At 45.7% G+C, this 21,964-nt stretch overlaps 1 protein-coding gene across 1 annotated transcript in view; it reads left to right on the forward strand.

The window, feature by feature from the left end:
* The first annotated feature begins 8,335 nt into the window (after positions 1–8,335).
* The window catches only part of LOC136383129 (mitochondrial adenyl nucleotide antiporter SLC25A24), a 38,440-nt gene continuing 24,811 nt past the window's right edge, over positions 8,336–21,964 (forward strand). Inside the window, exons 1-2 of the mRNA XM_066352709.1 lie at positions 8,336–8,653; positions 21,206–21,332. Coding sequence (XP_066208806.1) covers positions 8,471–8,653; positions 21,206–21,332 — 310 coding nt within the window. The 5' untranslated portion in view covers positions 8,336–8,470. The remainder of the gene's footprint in view (positions 8,654–21,205; positions 21,333–21,964) is intronic.

Below are 21,964 nucleotides of genomic sequence, written 5' to 3' on the forward strand. Positions count from 1 at the left end.
CTTTTTTTTTTTTTTTTTTTTAATTTTTTTTATTTATTCATTTTAGAGAGGAGGGGGAGAGATAGAGATAGAGAGAGAGAGAGAGAGAGAGAAGGGGGAGGAGCAGGAAGCATCAACTCCCATATGTGCCTTGACCAGGCAAGCCAGGGTTTTGAACCGGCAACCTCAGTGTTTCCAGGTTGACGCTTTATCCACTGCGCCACCACAGGTCAGGCTGTCTTTTCACTTTTATGGAAAAGAAAAAGTGAATCCTAGTCTTTGTTGGACTGGAGTCCTGACTATTGAAATTTTTAAATAAGAGCGTGGGGAGGCGGTGGTAATGGGCCGTTTGGCCACAGTACTGCTCAGCTGAAGGACTGCCTAGCCCTAGCTAATCTGACTAATGTCCCGCTCTGAGGTTTGCCCTTGCCATCCAAACATTTGCCTTTATTTATTTCCTCAAGATGATCAGTTTCTTGGTGATAGATTAATTAAAAATGATGAGGTTGAGGTGCATATCACAATGCAAAGATTTAATTTGTAGTGGAGCATCACACTTCCCATAAAGCAGGACACTTTTATCTTCTCTGGGGCGCAGCCCTGGTGTCCAAGGCCCTGGGAAACCAAGTCAGTAATGAGAAGATCCATCTGGGATTGGAGCAAAGAGAAGGTGGTATTTTGGAGGACTGTTGTACTCAGACCCAGACCCGGCAGTGCAGGTGGGAGGAGTAGGAGGCCTTGTCCCCAGGGAGAGGGCCTGAGACCTGTAGAACTCTGATAATGCTGGTGACATTCAGTAAATAATATTGATGCTAGCACTACTAATAGCAAACTTCAGAGGGAGGGGGGGAGAAGGTTGGGTTTCCTGTTAACTCCTGCGTGGCTGAGAGTGACGGAAATGGGATAGGAAAGACAGAATGCTGGCATTCCTGCGATCTTCCTGTGTCTTCCTGTGAGCCGGGAACATCGCCGTTTGTATACACTGGGCTTTCAGAAGAGTGGGCTCACTCTGTTAGAATATGCAGGGCTGCCAGCCCGAGCAGTCTGTTAGCAAAGGTAGTCAATCTACATATAATCAGAGAGGACAAGCCTCAGGAGGGAATGAATTTTTTTTTTGCTTTTTTGTTTTCTGATTTGTTTGTAAGTGGAGCTGACCTTTGAACCTTTGATAAATTAGTACAATCTGATCTACTGAAACCCACGTCAATTACATTTAATTGTTAGGAACATTTACCTGTGAAAACGCCTTCTCCCCTTTAACTTGGATTCGTTGGGCACACAATGCTTTGGGCTCAGGAACAATGCTGAGGTTTTCATCAGTGAGCACCTGAGATAAGTCCAGGAGCCTCTTGCGAAGATTTGCAGAATTTAGCACCAGGAGTGTTAAGAAAGTGTCTCTGGCCTGACCAGGCGGTCGCGCAGTGGGTAGTGTGTGGGACTGGGAGCGGAGGACCCGTTTGAAACCCTGAGCTCGCCGGCTTGAGCAAGGGGTCACTCACTCTGCTGTACCCCCCCCCCCATCAAGGCACATATGAGGAAGCAATGAATGAACAACTCTCTCCCTTCCTGTCTGTCTGCCCCTATCGGTCCCTCTCTCTGTCTCTGTCACACACAAAGAAGAAAGTGTCTGTTGTGCTTGAGAGGTAGTAAGATAGGAAGAAAGAAAAAAAGTGAAAGAAAATGTAAGAGAAAACTGAGAGCTGCCACAACCATGTCCTCGGCCACGTGAAGAAAGCGGTCTGGAGGGTTGGCAGGGCACAGGGAGGAGCAGAGAGAGGCCCGTGGGCAGGGCCAGGCTGTGGTTCTTGTTTTGCCCGAGTTCCAGCTGCAGCCAGTTTGCATAAGTTCACTCAAGTGGGATTTCTGGCCCTTGGACTCGCCACACCCTGTCTCTGCATTGCCTACTTAGGTTCTTAAACATAACTTTTTTTTTTTTTTTTTTAAATAGAATATATAAAACTTAGGATTTCATATGACTATAAATTGGCCGCAGACACGCACATGTAAAATCATGCCTTACATGGAGTCAGCATCTAGAAGACATTTGAAACTGTATAGACGTTAAAAAGGAGGGTTAATGAAGAACAGCAATAATGACTAAGAAATACTAGAACCTCTTTAAAAAGTGTTTTGACAAAAGAAGCCTTCAAGAGTTACAAAATGAGCTCTCACTGTCCCCCGCCCGCCCCTTTCTTTGCACCACAGTCACGCTCTGTGCTTCAGGGCTTTTTAAATAGAAACTGTTCACAGGGATGAGCAAGTTTCAGACTCCAGAGGAATTGTTGCTTCGTTATTGACGGAAGCATGCTGCCATGAGAGGTTGTTTTGCAATATAGAAAATAATTGGAAAGATGGATATGCTACATTTCTGCTGTTGATCTCCAGTTTAATCAGAGTGGACAATGAATACGGACAGAGAATAATTTTTTAAGAAGGGAAAAAATGTGTTACATCCAGTTTTAAAATATTTTAGTTCTCTATCTTTTGTGAGGGTATTTTAGGGACACATAACTGTGCGGATGACTAAGGAAATACCCACTTCCTTCTTTCCTTTGTTCCCATTCAGCCTGCATTCCCCGGTTCTGTAGCCCCAGACCGTTCTTCATCCTTAGTTACAGCACCCTCTACTGACTCATTCACAACATTACACTGTGGCCGTTTTCCCAGTGTGGCCGCTTCACCTTCAGAAGGAAAACACTTAGAAAATGTACTAAAGAGTTGAACTTTCAGCAAATTGAACTGCTTTCAAACCATTTGAAACTTATTACACAGATACTAGTACACTCGCATCACTACAGAGAAACAAGTGGCTGTGAGTTTGAAGATATTACAAGTAAGCACGCGGACAAATCTTAATGTCAAAGACATTCAATTTTTGAATACCACATTTCCCCATTTTTTGAAAAATCTGGGGTCTAAAACCTGGTGCGTCTTATGCAGTGGTAGTGGCATTTCAAATGCCGTGGAAGGAACTGAGGACGAGGCAATCTATGAAGACAGTGATTCGTCATCAGACACAGATGAGGACAAGCTAACGGATGGGAGTTCTGACAGTGATGAGGAGTTGTCTGAACTTTATAATGAATAAAACTTGAGTTCAATAACTTTATGTAATACATGTTTTTTCAAATTTCAGGCCCCCAAATAAGGTGCATCTTATATTTGGGAGCATCTTATACACGGGGAAATACAGTATATGTGCCAAAAAACAAGAAAAGATGGCAAAAATTTCTGTTTTCTGTTTTTTTTTTTTTTGTTTTTTTTTGCGTTTTTCTGAAGCTGGAAACAGGGAGAGACAGTCAGACAGACTCCCGCATGCGCCCGACCGGGATCCACCCGGCACGCCCACCAGGGGGCGATGCTCTGCCCACCAGGGGGCGATGCTCTGCCCATCCTGGGGGTCGCCATGTTGCGACCAGAGCCACTCTAGCGCCTGGGGCAGAGGCCACAGAGCCATCCCCAGTGCCCGGGCCATCTTTGCTCCAGTGGAGCCTTGGCTGCGGGAGGGGAAGAGAGAGACAGAGAGGAAAGCGCGGCGGAGGGGTGGAGAAGCAAATGGGCGCTTCTCCTATGTGCCCTGGCCGGGAATCGAACCCGGGTCCTCTGCACGCTAGGCCGACGCTCTACCGCTGAGCCAACCGGCCAGGGCAAAAATTTCTGTTTTCAAAATGAGCAATGAACACTATGAAATGAGAAATCTGAATTTTATTTTTTTTTTATTTTTTTTTTTTTTGTTTTTTTTTTTTTTTTTTTTTCATTTTTCTGAAGCTGGAAACAGGGAGAGACAGTCAGACAGACTCCCGCATGCGCCCGACCGGGATCCACCCGGCACGCCCACCAGGGGCGACGCTCTGCCCACCAGGGGGCGATGCTCTGCCCATCCTGGGCGTCGCCATGTTGCCACCAGAGCCACTCTAGCGCCTGGGGCAGAGGCCACAGAGCCATCCCCAGCGCCCGGGCCATCTTTGCTCCAATGGAGCCTTGGCTGCGGGAGGGGACGAGAGAGACAGAGAGGAAAGCGCGGCGGAGGGGTGGAGAAGCAAATGGGCGCTTTCTCCTGTGTGCCCTGGCCGGGAATCGAACCCGGGTCCTCCGCACGCTAGGCCGACGCTCTACCGCTGAGCCAACCGGCCAGGGCGAGAAATCTGAATTTTAAATTCCTCTCTGCATGACATAACTTTTAAAATGATGTCAGAGAAGCATTTTTTTATTGTTTTGTACATTTTTAGTTTTATGGTTATTTGACCCAAAGTTCTTCTATAGCTCCAGAACCCTGGGGGGGATGAGTGAGTGATTTTCTGTCACCCCTAAATTGTGTGCTCCACGAGGACAGAGGCCCCTTTATATTTCAATATCTAAAAATATTTAAAACCGCGAATTCTCACCAACACCACTAATTCAAATCTGACCCTCTAGGGGTCGCTCTAGCTTTCCCCTTTGCATATTGGTAACTCATTTTTCTGACAGCAAGTAGCTTAGATCTCATTATCCTGAATGTATTTGTTGCTTTTCTCAGTCCCCTTATAGGCAACCAATCTCCCAACCTGCTGGGCTGCTGCCCTGCTCAACCTCTTCCTTTGAACTTTGATGCGAAGGTGACCAACTTTTTTACAATGAAAAGGAGGACAAAAATAAATGGAAGGAAACAATATTGTAAATAAAAGAAACATTTCATTCATTGCAACAATAATACACTAGAATATGATAAATGCATAATAAAAACATTTGTAATATTTTATATTGTAATTATGCTTACATGCCTATTAATTTTTAATAATAATTGTAAGAAAAAAGTACTCATTTAGATACAAATACGTCACATCACACGCAATGGATCGACTCTGCATCGATCAAATACGGACATTTACAGATTAGTCTTCCAATATCAAAAAGGAGGACATGTAGGAGGACACTTTTCGAGAGAGAGGGAGGAACTAAGGAAGGAAGGAAGGGAGGGAGGTAGTGAGAGAGGGAGGGAGGAAGGGAGGGAGGGAGGGAGGGAGGAAGGGAGAAAGGGAAGGAGATGAAGGTTTTACATAAAAAATATAGTATAGAATATGGACCCAATTCCCACGATTATCAATTCTTCAATAGATGTGCATGTTCTTTTTGTGTTTTGAGTTTATCAGTCTTCAGAACAATTTACATAAAATGTCAAAACCAAAGGTGGTCTTTTATATAATTAGGTTCAGAATCATGCCATATGTGGATTAGAAGCCCATTTGAACTTGACACAAGTGTTTTGAAATCAAAAGCATTTACATGACTTAGAAATGGTGGCAATTAAGGACCATGTTTGTATGATGGAAAGCTGTCTTCATTCCTTTTGGGGGGTTGGGGGTTGGGGATGAGTAAGGGGCAGAATGCACCTTCTTCTCTGGAATTCTGTCCCCTAAATGACTTGGAAAATATGGGGCAGAATAGCCACTTAGCTTAATATGATAGATGAGTTAAAACTTACAATGATTATCTGCCTAAAGACCACTAGGATTTTCAAGTTCAAAATTCATTGCTTCATAAAATTATCTTTCTACTGATGGTGATGGTGTGACATAGAGCCAATCAAATTCTCTTACATAGCCCGCTGAAATTTGAGACAGCAATGGCCAGGATTTTGAAATAGGACCAGGTCCTTGTGGACAGGCTGTAGCTTTGGTCTTACTAGCATCACATAATTACTAAGGGGTTCAGTTTACCAGGCAAACCATGACAATCTGGGATGATTATTCAAGCAGTTTTCCCCTAACTACAAGGTATTCAAAATAGGTGCTGAAAGAGGTCTTTGAACATCAAATTAGATTAAATTGATAAAGTTTGGAGGTTGTTCCCATGGAAGACGGTAGTTCTCAAGAAGGCTAGAAGTTGAAGAAAATAGAAGAATTGGTCTGAACTGTAAATTTCTGTCCTGACCACAGAAATGAGTTAAGGAAGTATGAGTTCAGGGTTCTACTGTTGGCCTCTGCTGGAACCACTGGTCTTTGGGGACTCCCCAACACAGAAGTAGGCAGGGGTGACCCCTGTTATGCAGATATTCAAGTCCATTCATTCATTCATTCATTTTAGAAAGTGAAGTGAGGAGAGAGACAGAGAAGGGGGGAGGAGCAGGAAGCATCAACTCCCATATGTGCCTTGACCAGACAAGCCCAGGGTTTTAAACCGGTGACCTCAGTCTCTGGCAACCACTGATCTGTTTCCTGTCCCTGGAGTTGTCATATAATGTGCTGCTGCATGTATCTTTCCTTCTCATTGCTGGCTAGTATCCCATTGTATGAATGCAACACAGGTTGCTTATCCATTCATCCACTTAAGAACATTTTGCCCCTGGCCAGGTAGCTCAGTTGGTTAGAGCGTCGTCACAATATGCTGAGGCTGCGGGTTTGATCTCCAGTCAGGGCATACAAGAATCAACCAATGAATGCCCAAATAAGTGGAACAACCAATCAATGTTTCTCTCAAATCAATCAATTAAAAATTATTAAAATAACATTCTGCTGTTTCTGGATTCTGGCCATTAGGAATAAAATTGTTACAAACATTCCTGTAAAGTGTTTGTGTCTAAAGTTTTCTCAGTCAAAATTTTGACAATTATTCCTCTAAGGCAAAGAAAAAAAAGGAGGGAAATAAAAATATTCCAAGTCTGGGATGACTATGTTAAGCAGCCTCTCTTCAAGTACAGAATACTCCCAATAGGGGTTGAAAAGGATTTTTAAGAACAGATAGAAAATCTGATGGAACTTGAAGGTCCTTCCAAAGGAAGAGGATAATTCCTAGCAAGACTGGAACTTGGAAGTAATATAAGCAAATAAATAGGTTTCCAGATGAGTTTACTCTCCACGCAGTCGTGAATTCACAAACTCTAGATTCACAGATTCTGTACATTTAATATACAAAATGGTGTGAGGGGAGGTGAATGCAGAGTCTGAGTCCCTGGATTTGGTTTGAACGACTGGTCTTTGTACAGTGATTCCGCCGATGAGGGGAGTTTTATTTACAAGTATGTGTTTGTATCTCCTTCAGATCACAGACAGGCAACGATAGTTTCTGTTAAGCAGTGAAGAGAGAATCGTCACAATTATTGATATCTCACTTGATTGGCACTTTCACCTACAATATACAACTTTGTTGCTTTGAGGCCAGATACTGATCATGCTACTCAGAAAGGCTATGCCACATCTCTGAGTTCACACAGAAGGATCAGGACCCTGGTATTTTCTCTCCAAGCCCAGTGGTCCTTCCCTAATCCCATCTTATACAGTAAGAAGTCTGTCTTCCTTGGGCAGTGAACCCCAAGCTTTGTACCTGCATCCATTTTGAAAGGGAGGGCCTGAGGTTTTCTGACAACTGCTGTTGGCAGATGCTACCTATTATCAGGGGGCAGTTCCTAGTCACTAAGCTGTGGAACAAAGTAAGCCTTCTTTTTTTAATTTTATTTTTTTGTATTTTTCTGAGGTGAGAAGCAGGGAGGCAGAGAGACAGACTCCTGCATGGGCCCAACTGGGTTCACCCGGCAGGCCCACTAGGGGGCAATGCTCTGCCCATCTGGGGCGTTGCTCCGTTGTGACCTGAGCCATTCTAGCGCCCCAGGTGGAGGCCATGGAGCCATCCTCAGCGCCCGGGCCAACTTTGCTCCAATTGAGCCTTGGCTGTGGGAGGGGAAGAGAGAGGTAGAGAGAAAGGAGAGGGGGAAAGGAAGAAGCAGATGGGCGCTTCTCCTGTGTGCCCTGGCTGGGGCTTGAACCCTGGATATCCACACGCCAGGCCAGCGCTCTACCACTGAACCAACCGGCCAGGGCCAAAGTAAGTCTGCATATACCTACGTTGCTGTTTCTTGTAAAACACCTGAGTTTTTCCAGTTTTAGTTTACTGTGCCCCGCCCTGTTCCTCTTCCCTCCTCCCCCACCAGTTTTATTGAGATATAATTGATACAACATTGCGTTACTTTAAAAATAAAATTGCCTCCAGATTTGATTCCTCTGCCTCTTAGGGCAGAATTCCCATCCCAGGTGTGCGTTCCTTTGAATGGGAATCAGGCCCCGAGATGCGCGGTGTTGGGGGCGTGGCAGGAAAGAGTAGTAAAAATCCTGTCGACAGAGCCCGACCCCGCCTAGAGTCCAGGCGGGGAACCCCCTGTGGGCAGGGCGCCAGCGCTCCCAGCAGGCGGGAAGGGGGCTTGAAGTTAAGGAACTCGGACTCCGAACTGTCCCTACCCAGCACTAGAAGCTGACGCCGACGCCCACGACTTTAGGGGTCTTGATCCGCGGCACCGCCCCTGGGGCTCGCAGTCCGGCCCCTTCCCCTTCCTGCCCGCCCTCCGCCGCGCCAGGCCCGGCCCTCCAGCCCCGGTGGAGGCGGTGCCGGCACGCTCCTCCCCTCCCTGCGCGCACAGCGGGCTTGGGTGGGGTCCCCGCTGCTGCATCCTGACACCGCGAGCCCTGCAGCCAGGCCGGCGGCTGTCGTACGGGCTCCTCGGTGACTTCCCTCGGCCGGGACCATGCTGCGCTGGCTGCGGGGCTTTGTGCTGCCCGCGGAGCCCTGCCAGGACGCCGAGCCGCCAACGCGCTACGAGACCCTGTTCCGGCAGCTGGACCGCAACGGGGACGGCGTGGTGGACATCGGCGAGCTGCAGGAGGGGCTCCGGGCCTTGGGCATCCCCCTGGGCCAGGACGCCGAGGCGGTGGGTAGCTGCGGGGTGCGGCCCGCGGGGACACGGAAGGCGGTGGCCCGGCTGGGCCGGGGCGGGGGCGGAGCCGGGGCTCCCAGCGGGCGGTTGGGTTCGGCCTCCTCGGAGTGGCGCGCGCGGCCAGGTCCCTCCGCGGACCCGGCACGCCGCGTCCTGAACGGCCCCGGGTGTTTTTCCGATAAAACGTGTGCAGTGGACACGCCCACTGGACCTCAGCGCGTTTGGTCTGAATGCGTGCCAGGTCCTTTACCTGCTTTTTTGCACCTTTGCAGGTAGGACCTGCAAACTTGAACTCTTTAGCTCTCGGGTTTCAGCGGGCCCCAAATTCTGTCCGAAGCTCATACTTCGAATCTCTTCGAAGCTGCTTTGTTGCACCGGCTGGTTTTGTCCACTGTTTCAGATGTGTTTGAAAACCAATCCTATGTTTCACCAACTTCCTGTCAAATGGGAGCGGCGACATTCCATTGATTGACGTTCTTCATGCCTTAAGTGCGTGAACTGATCTGGAGGATTGGCCGGTCTCTGAGTCATTTTAAGTGTGTCGCTGAAGTTCAGACCCCTTAGCAGGGCGGAGGTATTTGGAACCTCTCCAACCCCACTGAAACCTTAGAGGAGTCTTTGACATCCCTGTCCCGAGCGGGAAAGTGATTCCACTCTGAGAGCAACAACTGTTTTAGAGTTTTGTATTTTAAGTTACCCATTGAATGTCTATCGTGGTGACTGCTGACCTCTTCAGTTTACTGCTTCCTCTAGAGTCAGATTTGGTAAGTTACACTTTTTAGAAAACGGCCCATTTATATAAACATACATATATTTGCCCAAGGATCATGATATTCACTTATAATTTTTAAAAAGTTCTGACTATATCTGTAGTTCTGTTCACTAGTTCATTCCTGGTCCCTTTTGCTGATTGTCCCTTTTTATTGTCTTCCCTGAGTTTCTATTTATTTCCTTCTACTTTTCTTTGGATTTACTCATTTGCTCTTTATCTTTTTTTTTTTTTTTTTTTTTTTTTTTTTTTTTTTTTTAGAGAGAGAGATGAGAAGCATCAACTCGTAGTTGTAGTTGCAGCACTTTAGTTGTTCATTGATTGCTTCTCATACCTGCTTTGACAGGGATGGGGGGCACCTCCCGTGGAGCCAGTGACCCCTTGTTTAAAACAATGACCTTGGGCTTCGAGACAGCGACCATGGGCTTCAAGCCAGCGACCATGGGCTTCAAGCCAGTGACCATGAGGTCATGTTGATGATCCCACACTCAAGCCAGTGACCCTGCACTCGACCTGGTGAACCTGCTCTCAAGCCGATGACCTCGGGTTTGAACCTGGGACCTCAGCATCCAGGTCAAGGCTCTATGCACTGAGCCACCACTGGGTCAAGCTCTTTTTCTAATTTCTTGAGTTAAATGCCCAATTCATTAATTTTGAGCTACAACAGCCCTTTAATCACTTCTTTGGCTGCGTCCCCCAAGTTTGTGCTTTTGTTGTTAGTTAGTTCCAAGTATTTTCTGGTTTTCAGTATGATTTCATCATTGACCCATGAATTATTTAACCATGTGCTTTATATTTCCAAATATATGCTTTTTTGGGGGGTTGGTTCTTTGCAAATATGAATAAAATAGACAAACCTCTGGCTAGATTGATTGAGGAAGAGAGAATTAAAAATATCTTTGTTCTCATATAAATTTTGGATAAATAAATATAAAATAGGTTCTATAAAACTGTGTGTATGCAAATGTATAAAACAGGATGGCATATGTTTATCACTATAATATATGTATTTCATACTTATACATAAAAGATGCTTTTATTTCCAGCATATATTGGAAAAGATAACCAAAATTCACCTAATGCAGCGTACCTAGAAATGCTGGATAAAACAGGATAAATATCTTTTTTATAATAAAAAATATTAAAAATTTTTATTTATTGATTTTAGTGAGAGAGGAAGGAAGAGAGAGACAGGAACATCTATATATTCCTATATGTGCTCTGATCTGGGATCGAACCAGCAACCTCTGCGCTTCAGGATGCCGCTGCTGTCTGGCCAGGGCAAAAAACAGACTTTTTTAAGAACCGTTTTAGGTTTACAATAAAATTGAGAGGAAGGTACAGAGATTTCCCATCCACCTGCCCCAATACATGCACAGCCTCCCCATTATCAACATCACTCACCAGAATGGGTTATTTATTTATTTTTATTACTGAGGATGGACCTTCATTGACACATCGTCATCACCCGAAGTCCCTAGTCTCTGTTAGGGCTCAGACACCCTGCGGGCTTGGACAAGTGGATGATGGCTTGTCCCCATCGTTAAGAGTTCCCTGCAGTGTTTTCATGGCCCTGACCGTCCTTCTTGCTCCCTGCTCTGCCTCGTCTCCCCCACGGCCAGTCTTTTTATTGCCTCCGTACCTCGTTTTCCTAGATAAACATCCTTCTACAGGCGCAGCTGAGCTTGTAAGAAAATAAGGAAAACATAGCCAAACTGCCTATGTTTAAAGCGTGGTTCCGCTACTGCCTAGTTGATTTTGGACCATTTCCTTTGCCTCTCTAGCCTCAGTTTCCTCTCTGTGACAGAGGTAACATTAGTGCCTATCTTATAGGGTTATTGTGAAGAATACATAAATTAATGCCTGCTACCTAATAAGCAATCAATTAACAATTCGCTTTTAAGTTAATTGTGTTTAAGCTTTTAGTGTAACACTAAAGGTGTTTACAATCACTAATAGTGTTGTTACAATCACTGCTATAGGAGGGGAGTCAAAACCTCTCGCTAAGACTGTGGCTTTACCGCCATTTCTTTATAGTTCTGTCAGTTTCCCTGTTTATATTTTGGGACTGTACTATTAATGTGCACGGTTGTGTCTTCCTGGAGAGCCTCTCCTTTTAGCATGCTTTCATGCCTACACGCATGGCCCATCGCTCCTGAGATTTTTCCAGTGCCCAAACCATTGCACTGGTCAGTGTGTCCCCTCCACCAGGCCATTTTCCCAGGTCACCACTGGGGCGCCTTCAGCACCGGGCCTCGTGCAGGGCATTGCCCTGCCCCCTGTGCCACTCGGGCGCTTTGCCTGCGGGAGGTGAGTGAGCCAGTTCCCCAGCCCCATGTCACCACATCTCGAGAGTCTTGGGTCACGCCTGGTACTGAGTCAGCTCTGGTCCTCTGAGGGGCAGAAACCCAGATGGCGCTGGGGGTACAAGAGATTTGTGGGGGAAATGCCCGTGATGGGTGCGGGAGAAGGAACAGGAGCGAGTTGAAGGGGTCTTCTGAGCACGAGGCCGGTTTAACCCTGTGAGGAGAGAGCAGGGGGGCGGGGCTGCTTTAGGGAGGACTGCGGACCGAAGCGGGGTTCTTAGAAAGCCTCCATGAGGCTGACGGGCATCCACGGGGAAGTGCTGTTCTTCAAGGGAGTCCCACGTTGGTGTCGGCTGTGTCCTGCCGAGTCTAGTCATGGGTCGGAGCAGCCCAGGGCCAGCGCGGACACGTGAGGGCGGCAGTCCGTCCGAAGTTCCAAAGGTGGGGGGGGGAGGGTAGGCTTTCGGTCACCTGGCTTCCGCAGCAGGCTCTCCTGCAGGGCGACCTGACCTGGTCCCCACAGACCGCTCCTAGTACGAGCAGATCCGCCTCCTGGCATAGGTTTGGGGAGTGTGTCCTCAAGAGTCCTCGGCCTCTTCCTCGGGGAGATCGGCGGGACAGAGGGACAAACCACAGCCTCACTGCTCACACTTGGGACTAATTATTTCCCTTTCTTTTTTTAAAAAAATTTATTCATTTTAGAAAGGCGGGGTGGAGGGGAGAGAAGTGGGGAGGAGCAGGAAGCATCAACTCCCATATGTGCCTTGACCGGGCAAGCCCAGGGTTTTGAACCAGCAACCTCAGTGTTCCAGGTTGACACTTTATCCACTGAGCCACCACAGGTCAGGCCTATTTCCCTTCTTGACTGTCTATTTTAAATCCACCCACATCCAGCTATCATGTCTGCAGGCCTTTGTGACTTACCTGGTGGTGTGACCCAAACCTTCTTTCCCCAGGGTCTGGGCTTGTCAGGCCAGTGTTACTGCGGTGGCTCCATTCACTGTTAGAATTGTGCATGTGGGTCACCTGAGTTGCATGCATTTTTCTTTGTCTCCCTTGTGTAAAAGCAGCCCTACCTCCTGCTGATCAGAGTCAGTTCACACTCCTAAGATGGTGACTTCTTCTCATGCCTGTTGGTCCCCAGACACAGAGAATTGCCAATGTCTAGGGGCACTTGGAGCTTGTAGTTCGGTGGACCCTTGCTGTATTCCCTGGCAAGAATATACCTTGTTTGGGGACCAGGCACGAATCCTGCAGAGCCTGATATGAAAGAGTCTGCTGTTTTGGCTGGAAGTATGCCTGCTTCATTTCAGGGGAGGCTTGGAAGACTTTGGAGCAGAGTAAGGCCAAAAAAAATTCTGAATTTAGAATTAAGGCAATAAAATGAAGGAGATCTTGCCCAATAGGATTTTACAGGTATTTTTTCTTTCTTCTCAGATCTTGGAATCATTTTAGTGGTAACTCTTATTAACATGTGGAAGAGAAAAGGGGGCCAGGTTTTGTAGAGTAGGAAGGGATTCCTGTACCGACGTTCAGGGCCAGCTGATTTAACAGGTCAGCCTGGGAAATTATAGGCAATTTTTTTGTTTGTTTGTTTTTTTGTTTTGTTTTTCTTTTTTTTTTTTTCTGAAGCTGGAAACAGGGAGAGACAGTCAGACAAACTCCCGCATGCGCCCGACCGGGATCCACCCGGCACGCCCACCAGGGGCGACGCTCTGCCCACCAGGGGGCGATGCTCTGCCCATCCTGGGCGTCGCCATGTTGCGACCAGAGCCACTCTAGTGCCTGGGGCAGAGGCCACAGAGCCATCCCCAGCGCCCGGGCCATCTTTGCTCCAATGGAGCCTTGGCTGCGGGAGGGGAAGAGAGAGACAGAGAGGGAAAGCGCGGCGGAGGGGTGGAGAAGCAAATGGGCGCTTCTCCTGTGTGCCCTGGCCGGGAATCGAACCCGGGTCCTCCGCACGCTAGGCCGACGCTCTACCGCTGAGCCAACCGGCCAGGGCAATTATAGGCAATTTTACAACTAAGTTGTTTGCCATATTTTCATAGTCACACGCTCTTACTGAAACTTTCTTAGGGGAGATGTCGAGTCAAAAGAGGTACAGGACTCTTACATGGAGAGGAAGACGAGAGGGAGGAGGAGCCAGCTTAGAGTCAGTCTCACACGAAGTGATGAGGCTGTCAGCTCTCTGTTTTGCTCCCTATCAGTAGTTCTCCTCCTCCTCCTCCTCCTCCTTCTCCTTTTTTTCATCCTTCTTTCTTCTTCTTTCTTCTTCTCCTCCTCTTCTTCCTCCTCCTTCTTCTTCCTTCTCCCCCTCCTTCTCTTCTTCCTCCTCCTTCTTTCTCCTACTCCTCCTCCTCTTCTTCTTTTCTTCTTCTCCTCCTCTTCCTCCTCCTCCTCTCTTTTCTTCCTCCTCCATCTCTTCTTCTTCCTCCTCTTCCTCCTTCTCCTCCTCCTTCTTCCTTCTCCTTCTTCAATATTTCATTTATGGGGTGGGGTGGAGCAAGAAGTATCAACTCATAGTTGCTTCACCTTAGTTGTTCCTTGATTGCTTGTCTTGTGTGCCCTGACTGGGCAAGCCCAGGATTTCAAAGGGGCGATGGCATTCCAGGTGGATGATCTGTCCACTGAGCCACCACGGGCCAGGCCACTCCTTATCAGCTCTATAAAACGCTGTCACTCTGTTCCTTATTACCCTGGCCATGACTTCTGTCTTTTTTACTTGGCCCTGTGCATTTTTGTGCCCCGACTGGATGCCTGACTTCTGTGACTCTTTATAACTGCTTGGATTCTCTGCAGTGCACAAGGAGGGACCATTCCCCGTGGACTCTAAAAGTCTCTTTTGTGTGAGAAGTCATTCTTGATTGGGAAATCAAGCACATCTTGGGAAATAGCATTAGACAGTTGCCCCTGCGCAGCAGCCATGTGGGAAGTGTTTATTGCAAAGCCTGTAGAGGTACTGATGACTAACCGTGGCACAACCCGCTCCCGAAGGCCGACCCACAGGCACTTCCAGGGCAGGGGGTGAGCTTCTCTATGCTGTCAGTGCTTGACAGGATGACTCAGCAGAGCGAGGACTAACGTAGAAGGGCTCGATTATGTTTTCTTTATGAATTTTTAAAAGATTAATTTGGGGGGAGCAGTTTTAGGTGCACAGCGAAATTGAAGAAGGTGTAGAGATTTCCCATGTCCCCCTTGCCCCTACATATACACAGACCCTGCCATTGTCGACATCTGGCATCACAGTGACACATTCATTACAACTGATGACCCTACAGTGACACATCTTTATCACCCCAAGTCCATACCTTACCTTAGGCTTCACTCTTGGTGTTGCGTTTTCTGTGAGGCTGGACAATGTATAACAACATGTATCCTCCTTTATAGTGGATACATACATCCACTCACAGAGTATTTTCACTGCCCTAAAAAACCCTCTGTGCTCTGTCTGCATACTCTCCCGCAAGCCCTGACTTCTGGCATCTGCTGATCTCTTTATTGTCTTCCGATTCTTGCCTTTTCCAGAATGTCATAGAGCTAGAATCATATGGTAGGTAGCCTTTTCAGATTGGCTTCATTCACTAATTGGCACCTTAAGGTTCCTTCATGTCTTTTTTATGGTTTGGTAGCTCATGTCTTTTTAGTGCCGAATTGCCGTGGACCAGCATGGCTCCTAATAACGGTGCAGAATTAAGGAAACACACTTATTAAGAAAAAATGGGACTGAGAGGACTCTTCAAATGCTGATGGCAATATCCGAGTGCCCCATAGCCCCAGTTTGCTTTATTTTATAGCCATATGCAAATCAAGGAAGTCCTTGATACAAAGTTACACATCCAGGCTAAAACTGGAACTCTCCCAAGGTATAAACAGGAATCCCCCTACCATGCATAAGTGAAATCAAGCAACATCTAAACAAAGAGGAAGAGGAAGAGCATGTAAATTGCTTCCAGCAATTTAAGCAAGTAAGTGAAGTGGGTGCAAATACTCAGCATCATAGCCAACATAAAGATGGAAGGGGGAGAACTTAGCCTTTTGTTAAGCCTCGAATCTGCAATGGCTTTTTGCTATTTACAGTCCACAACACTGAATAATACTCCATTATCTGGATGTACCACAGTTTATGTACCAATCACTCCCTGGAGAACATCTTGGTTGTTTCCAAGTTTTGGCAGTGATGAATAAAGCTGCTATAAAAGTTTTGTATGGAGGTTTTTCTGTAGACATAAGTTATGTAAGTTTTCAACTCCTTTGGATAGTTATCAAGGACTGTGAGTGCTGGATTATATCCTAAACATATGATTAATTTTGTAAAAAACTGCTAAGATGTCTTTCAAAGTGGCTGCACCATTTGGCATTCTCACCAGCAATGAATGCGTGTTCTTGTTGCCTCACAGGAATTAATTAATTAATTAATTAATTTGTGTGTTTGTTTGTTTTTAAGTGAGAGGAGGGAAGGGAGTTAAGGCAGACTCCTGCATGTGCCCTGTTTGGGATCCACCAGCAACCTTTGTCTGGGGCCTATGCTTGAATCAATAGATCTACTTTTCACACCTGAAGTTGACAGGCTTTGACCAAAGAGCTATTCTCAGTGCCTGGGACCAACGTTCCAACCAGTCAAGCCACTGGCTGCAGGAGGAGAAGAGAGGGAGAAGGGGGAGAGAGCGGGGGAGAGCAACAGATGGTCACTTCTCTTGTGTGCTCTGACCAGGAATTGAACTTGGGATGTTCATATGCCTGGCCAATGTTCAATCCACTGCATCGACTGGCCAGGGCCATGTGAATTTTAATATTCAGCATTTTAAAGAGTAGTCCATATTTAGGAAAATAAATTACATAAAAACATGGTGTTTTTACTGTGGAACCACATTTCCAGTGGAGCAGGATGAGGGACCGTCGGTATATGCACAGCGAAGCCAGAGCCCTCTGTGGTTTGGAGAGCGGGGGTTAAGAAGAGTCCCAGACATTGTTTGTTTGTTTTTGTATTTTTCTGAAGTGAGAAGTAGGGAGGCAGACAGACTCTGGACCAGGATTTACCCGGCATGCCCACCAGGGGGCGATGCTCTGCCCATCTGGGGCATTGCTCCATTGCGGCCAGAGCCATTCTAGCGTGTGAGGCAGAGGCCATAGAGCCATCCTCAGCGCCCAGGGCCAACTTTGCTCCAGTGGAGCCTTGGCTGCAGGAGGAAAGAGAGAGAGAGAGAGGAAGGAGAGGGAAAGGGTGGAGAAGCAGATGGGCGCTTCTCCTGTGTGCCTTAGCTGGGAATCGAACCCAGGACTTCCACACGCTGGGCAAACGCTCTACTGCTGAGTCAACCGGCCAGGGCCCAGACATTGTTTATGGGTATCTCCAGACCTCTCTGGGACCCCAGCTGACTTAACTTCTGCCCACGTTGAGACTTCCCTCCCAAGTGTGCATCTGTGGGGACAGAGCTGGGACCCGGTGACTGGAGCATTCTGCCTGCAGCCACCGCCAGGCTGGGGAAGGCAGGACCTGGGGTCGGGGCGGGAGGAGGGGGAGGTGAGAGGCTGTGGAGAACGGAGGAGGAAAGGCCCACATGGGCAGATCCCATTAGGTTCCCAGTGCCCGGCTTCACTCCAACAATTCATCAGGGCCTCAACCTTAGGAGAAGAGTTCTCAGAAAGTTGAGACCAAACAACTTTAATAAAAAGGTCGGGCCTCACGACCAGTCACGGTGGCCCCACAGTCCCCGTCCCAACATTCCTCTACCCACTTTCTCTGAAAAGCAGTTCTGTGTGTAGAGACAGCCCTGTCGAAGGTCTTTCCAGAAGTCTTGGGGGAAGGACCTGAGTTGCCCCACTAGGATTCTCCTGCAATGGGGCGGAAACGAGGGCGCCTGATTGGCTGACCTGCAAGTGCAGCTGGAACGCCAGGGCCACGCCCTCCAGGTAGACCCCCCCCCCCTCCAGCCCTGCCCCCACCCGGCTGCAGGCTGCGGGGCACCACGTGCCTCTGTTCTGGAGCCTGGAGCCGTTGGGATACACCCCTCCCCCCTTCCTGCGCTTTATCTGGAGGTGGGGCCTTGTCCTCGGTGCCTCAGAGGATGCTGCTATCTTAGGTCGGTACCAGTTGGATACGTGGTGGGCAGACATCCCCCCTTCTCCCTCTCACTTCCACTTCTGGGAGACTCTTGGGGGCGCAGCGTGGACCATCCCTGCTGGACTCCCTCTATGAAGAATTTCTTTGTACCCAGAGCATAATGAAGAGAGGACCCTGGACATCCGTGAGCTTCAGGAAGACCTGGAGGATACAGGGATCATTTCCTTCCAGAAGGGAGGGCAGGTGGTCAGAGAGATGCTGGGGCCGGGAGCCCTGGAGAGGCCTTGGGCAGAGAGGGGCCAACCCTCCTCACTCCCGGCTCAAGTTCCCAAGTTTGACCTGGGCCCCACTTTGGTCTTCAGGTCGATTATCAGTGGTACTGTATTAAGAATAACTTAGCACAGCTAATACTTTTCTCAAATAGATATATTTTTCAGTTTTCTCCCTGATAAAAAAATAAGAACTTCCAAATTCAGATTGCTCTCAGGGTATTGGCTACATCCTTGTTTTGGGGGTCATTTTCAATGTCCTCACTTGTTAATAGTCTAGGTAGGCGCCTTGGCCAAAGATGCTTCCTCCCCATTTTGGGCATGACCTTTAACGTGTAATTTGTAAAATCATTGTTCACTAATATTTCTGTTGATTATCATTGGATACTTGGATTATGAGGCTTTCAGTATGAGTAATCGGGAAATAATTTTCAGATGAAAATCATCCTCAGTCTAAGTGGTAAAAGGAATTAACTTTAGCAATAATTTTTCATTGACAATACAAATGTGTTTGCCTTTGAAACGGTAAGTAGTAAGGGATGGTATTTGAATCAAGGCTGTTTATGTTGCCGATAAGAAAATTCTGCTCACATTCATTTAACAAAAAAGTCTAGAGTTCTTCGTAGATACACTCTATTGGATTAAGGAAGCACCATTCTGTTCCTGGTTTGCTGGGAGTTTTTAATCAAATGATGTTGAATCCATCAGATGTTTTTCTTCATTTTTTCAGATGATCTGTTAATATGGTAAATGACAAGATTGAAAAAATATGTTAACCTAACCTGGCAATCCTAGAATACTTTCATTATATATATTTTTCATTTTACATACTGTTATCCATTTTACATATTATTATATCACATTTATATAGAGAGTATTATACATGTTATGTGTTAGATTTTATTTGATTTTTTAATGTTTTATTTAGGATTTTTGCATCTATTTCACTAATGACATTACTTATAATTTACTTTAGAGGGAATTTTTGAATTACAAATTAAATTCCTTTTTTTGTGTGTGTGACAGAGACCGAGAGAGACAGAGAGAAGGACAGGTAGGGATCAACAGACAGGAAGGGAGAGAGATGAGAATCATCAGTTCTTCATTGCGGCTCCTTAGTTGTTCATTGATTGCTTTCTCATATGTGCCTTGACTGGGGGACTATAGCGGAGCAAGTGACCCCTTGCTCAAGTCAGCGACCTTGAGCTTCAAGCCAGCGACCTTTGGGCTCAAGCCAGCTACCATGGGGTCATGTCTAGGATCACACGCTCAAGCTAGCGACCCCGTGCTCAAGCCAATGAACCTGTGCTCAAGCAGGTGTGTTTCCCAGTCTGATGCTCCATCCACTACACCACCACCTGGTCAGGCTAAATTTCTTGGATACTTACAGGACTACTACTTAGATTTTTTTCCAGTGATTTTTGGTAATTTCTCTTTTTGTAGCCATTTGTTTATTTTATCTCGATTTTCATACTTTATATGATACAAAGTTTATAATATCTTCAATGTGTATTAGTGTCTAGTGATTTTCATTGTTACTGTCTGGTGTTGATTATCTGCCAATTTCAGGAGCATATTAATTTTACTGGTTTTTTCAAAGAGCCACTTTTAGTATTGTTGATCCTTTCTATGGTATATTTGTTTTCTTTATGATTACTTTATTACTCTTTATTTTTTTAACTTGTTTTTTTTAATTTTAATTACTTGAGATTGAGAATGAAGCCTTTGATTCATTGACTTCCAGCCTTTCTTCTTTTCTAACTATGCATTATAAATCTGTAATTGTCCCTCTAAGCTTTTGTTGCCTCGTATGAGTTTCAGACCACTGTCTCTTTGAGTCCCCAGCTTGGAGGTCTAGCATACCATCTCGCCACAGTGAAGCATTTTTTTCCCAGAAGAGCATGGCCATCAAACCAATAAAATTTTGGGTTTTTAAAAAGATTTTATTTATTTGATTTTACAGAGAGAGGAAAGAGGAGAGAGAGGGGAGACAGAGTGAGAAGTATCAACTCATAGTTGCTTCACTTTAGTGGTTCATTGATTGCTTGTCGTGTGTGCGTTGACCAGGCAAGCCCAGGGGTTCAAACGGCAACTTCAGCATTCCAGGTTGATGCTTTATACACTATGCCACTGCAGGTCAGGCAAATCAATATAATTTGTAAGGTTTGAGTGGGTGGTTGCAAATGTCTTACCAGGTAGAAGGTGTATACAGTGTGTCTGTAAAGTCATGGTGCACTTTTGACCAGTCACAGGAAAGCAACAAAAGACAATAGAAATGTGAAATTTGCACCAAATAAAAGGAAAACCCTTCCAGTTTCTGTAGGATGATGTGGCAGCATGTGCAGATGATGATGTAACACCGTGTATATAGCGGAGCAGCCCATGGCCATGCCAGTCGAGATGTGGACGGTACAGAGGAAAGTTCAGTGTGTTCTGTGGCTCACTAAATTAGAATCCGTGACCGAAGTGCAACGTGAATATCGGCGCGTTTATAACGAAGCGCCACCACATAGGAATAACATTACTTGGTGGGATAAGCAGTTGAAGGAAACCGGCAGTTTGGTGGAGAAACCCCATTCTGGTAGGCCATCAGTCAGTGATGAGTCTGTAGAGGCTGTACGGGATAGCTACCTAAGGAGCCCTAAAAAATCTGTGTGTGAGCCCACATCGAACTGCACTGAATAGGTATGAAATTGGGAGAGTTTTCCTTTTATTTGGTGCAGATTTCACATTTCTATCATCTTTTGTTGCTTTCCTGTGACTGGTCAAAAGTGCACCATGACTTGACGGACACGCTGTATTTTGGGTGACAATGGAAGAGATCTTACATGTAATATCAAGTACCATAGTTTTTGTTTCTTTTGAAAAAGCAATGGTTTCTACTCATAGAGTTAATTTGATATGGCAGCTTTTTATAAGCATCATCTTTACGAAAAGATTATTAAATTTTGGAAATCCAAAGGAAAAAACACTATTTTAGAGATTTGAATCCCAAGTGTTTGTCTTCTATTTTGGGATTTATGAAATACATGTCTTATCGGAAAACAGCCAATCTACTTGAAGTGTATGTACAAAAAATTTAGTGTTTTAACCTGTATTAAAATACTTATGCTTTTTTCTTTTTTTTTTTTTTTTTTGTAGAAAATTTTTACTACTGGTGATATCAACAAAGATGGGCAGCTGGATTTTGAAGAATTTATGAAGTACCTTAAAGACCATGAGAAAAAAATGAAATTGGCATTTAAGAGTTTGGACAAAAATAATGACGGTGTGTTTTATTTTCTGTTCATCACCAGCTGTGTGAAAATTCTTACACTTCCCAGGGTCTAAGCCAGGGATAGTCCACCTTTTTATACCCTACCGCCCACTTCTGTATCTCTGTTAGTAGTAAAATTTCTAACCGCCCACCGGTTCCACAGTAATGGTGATTTATAAAGTAGGGAAGTCACTTTTCTTTATAAAATTTATAAAGCAGAATTACAGCAAGTTAAAGCATATAATAATAATTACTTACCAAGTACTTTATGTCGGATTTTCACTAAGTTTGGCAGAATAAATCTTTATAAAACAACTTACTATAGTTAAATCTATCTTTTTATTTACACTTTGGTTGCTCCGCTACCGCCCACCATGAAAGCTGGAGCGCCCCCTAGTGGGCAGTAGGGATCAGGTTGACTACCACAGGGCTAAAACAATGTCTATTTAGTCTTTCTTTTATTAGGTGATAATTATTACTGGTATTAATACTTGTTTTTCTTAGTAATGTGATTTTTTATATAGAATTCATGTTTTTAGTAAAGAAACTTATTTGTTCAGTGAATTAAAATACTGGGTTAGGGTTGTTTGTAAAATATTAACTATGGAACATTATGCTGATTCGACTTAAAGCTGTGGGTTAAG

This window comes from Saccopteryx leptura, chromosome 11, assembly GCF_036850995.1.
Source record: "Saccopteryx leptura isolate mSacLep1 chromosome 11, mSacLep1_pri_phased_curated, whole genome shotgun sequence".
NCBI classification, from domain to species: domain Eukaryota; kingdom Metazoa; phylum Chordata; class Mammalia; order Chiroptera; family Emballonuridae; genus Saccopteryx; species Saccopteryx leptura.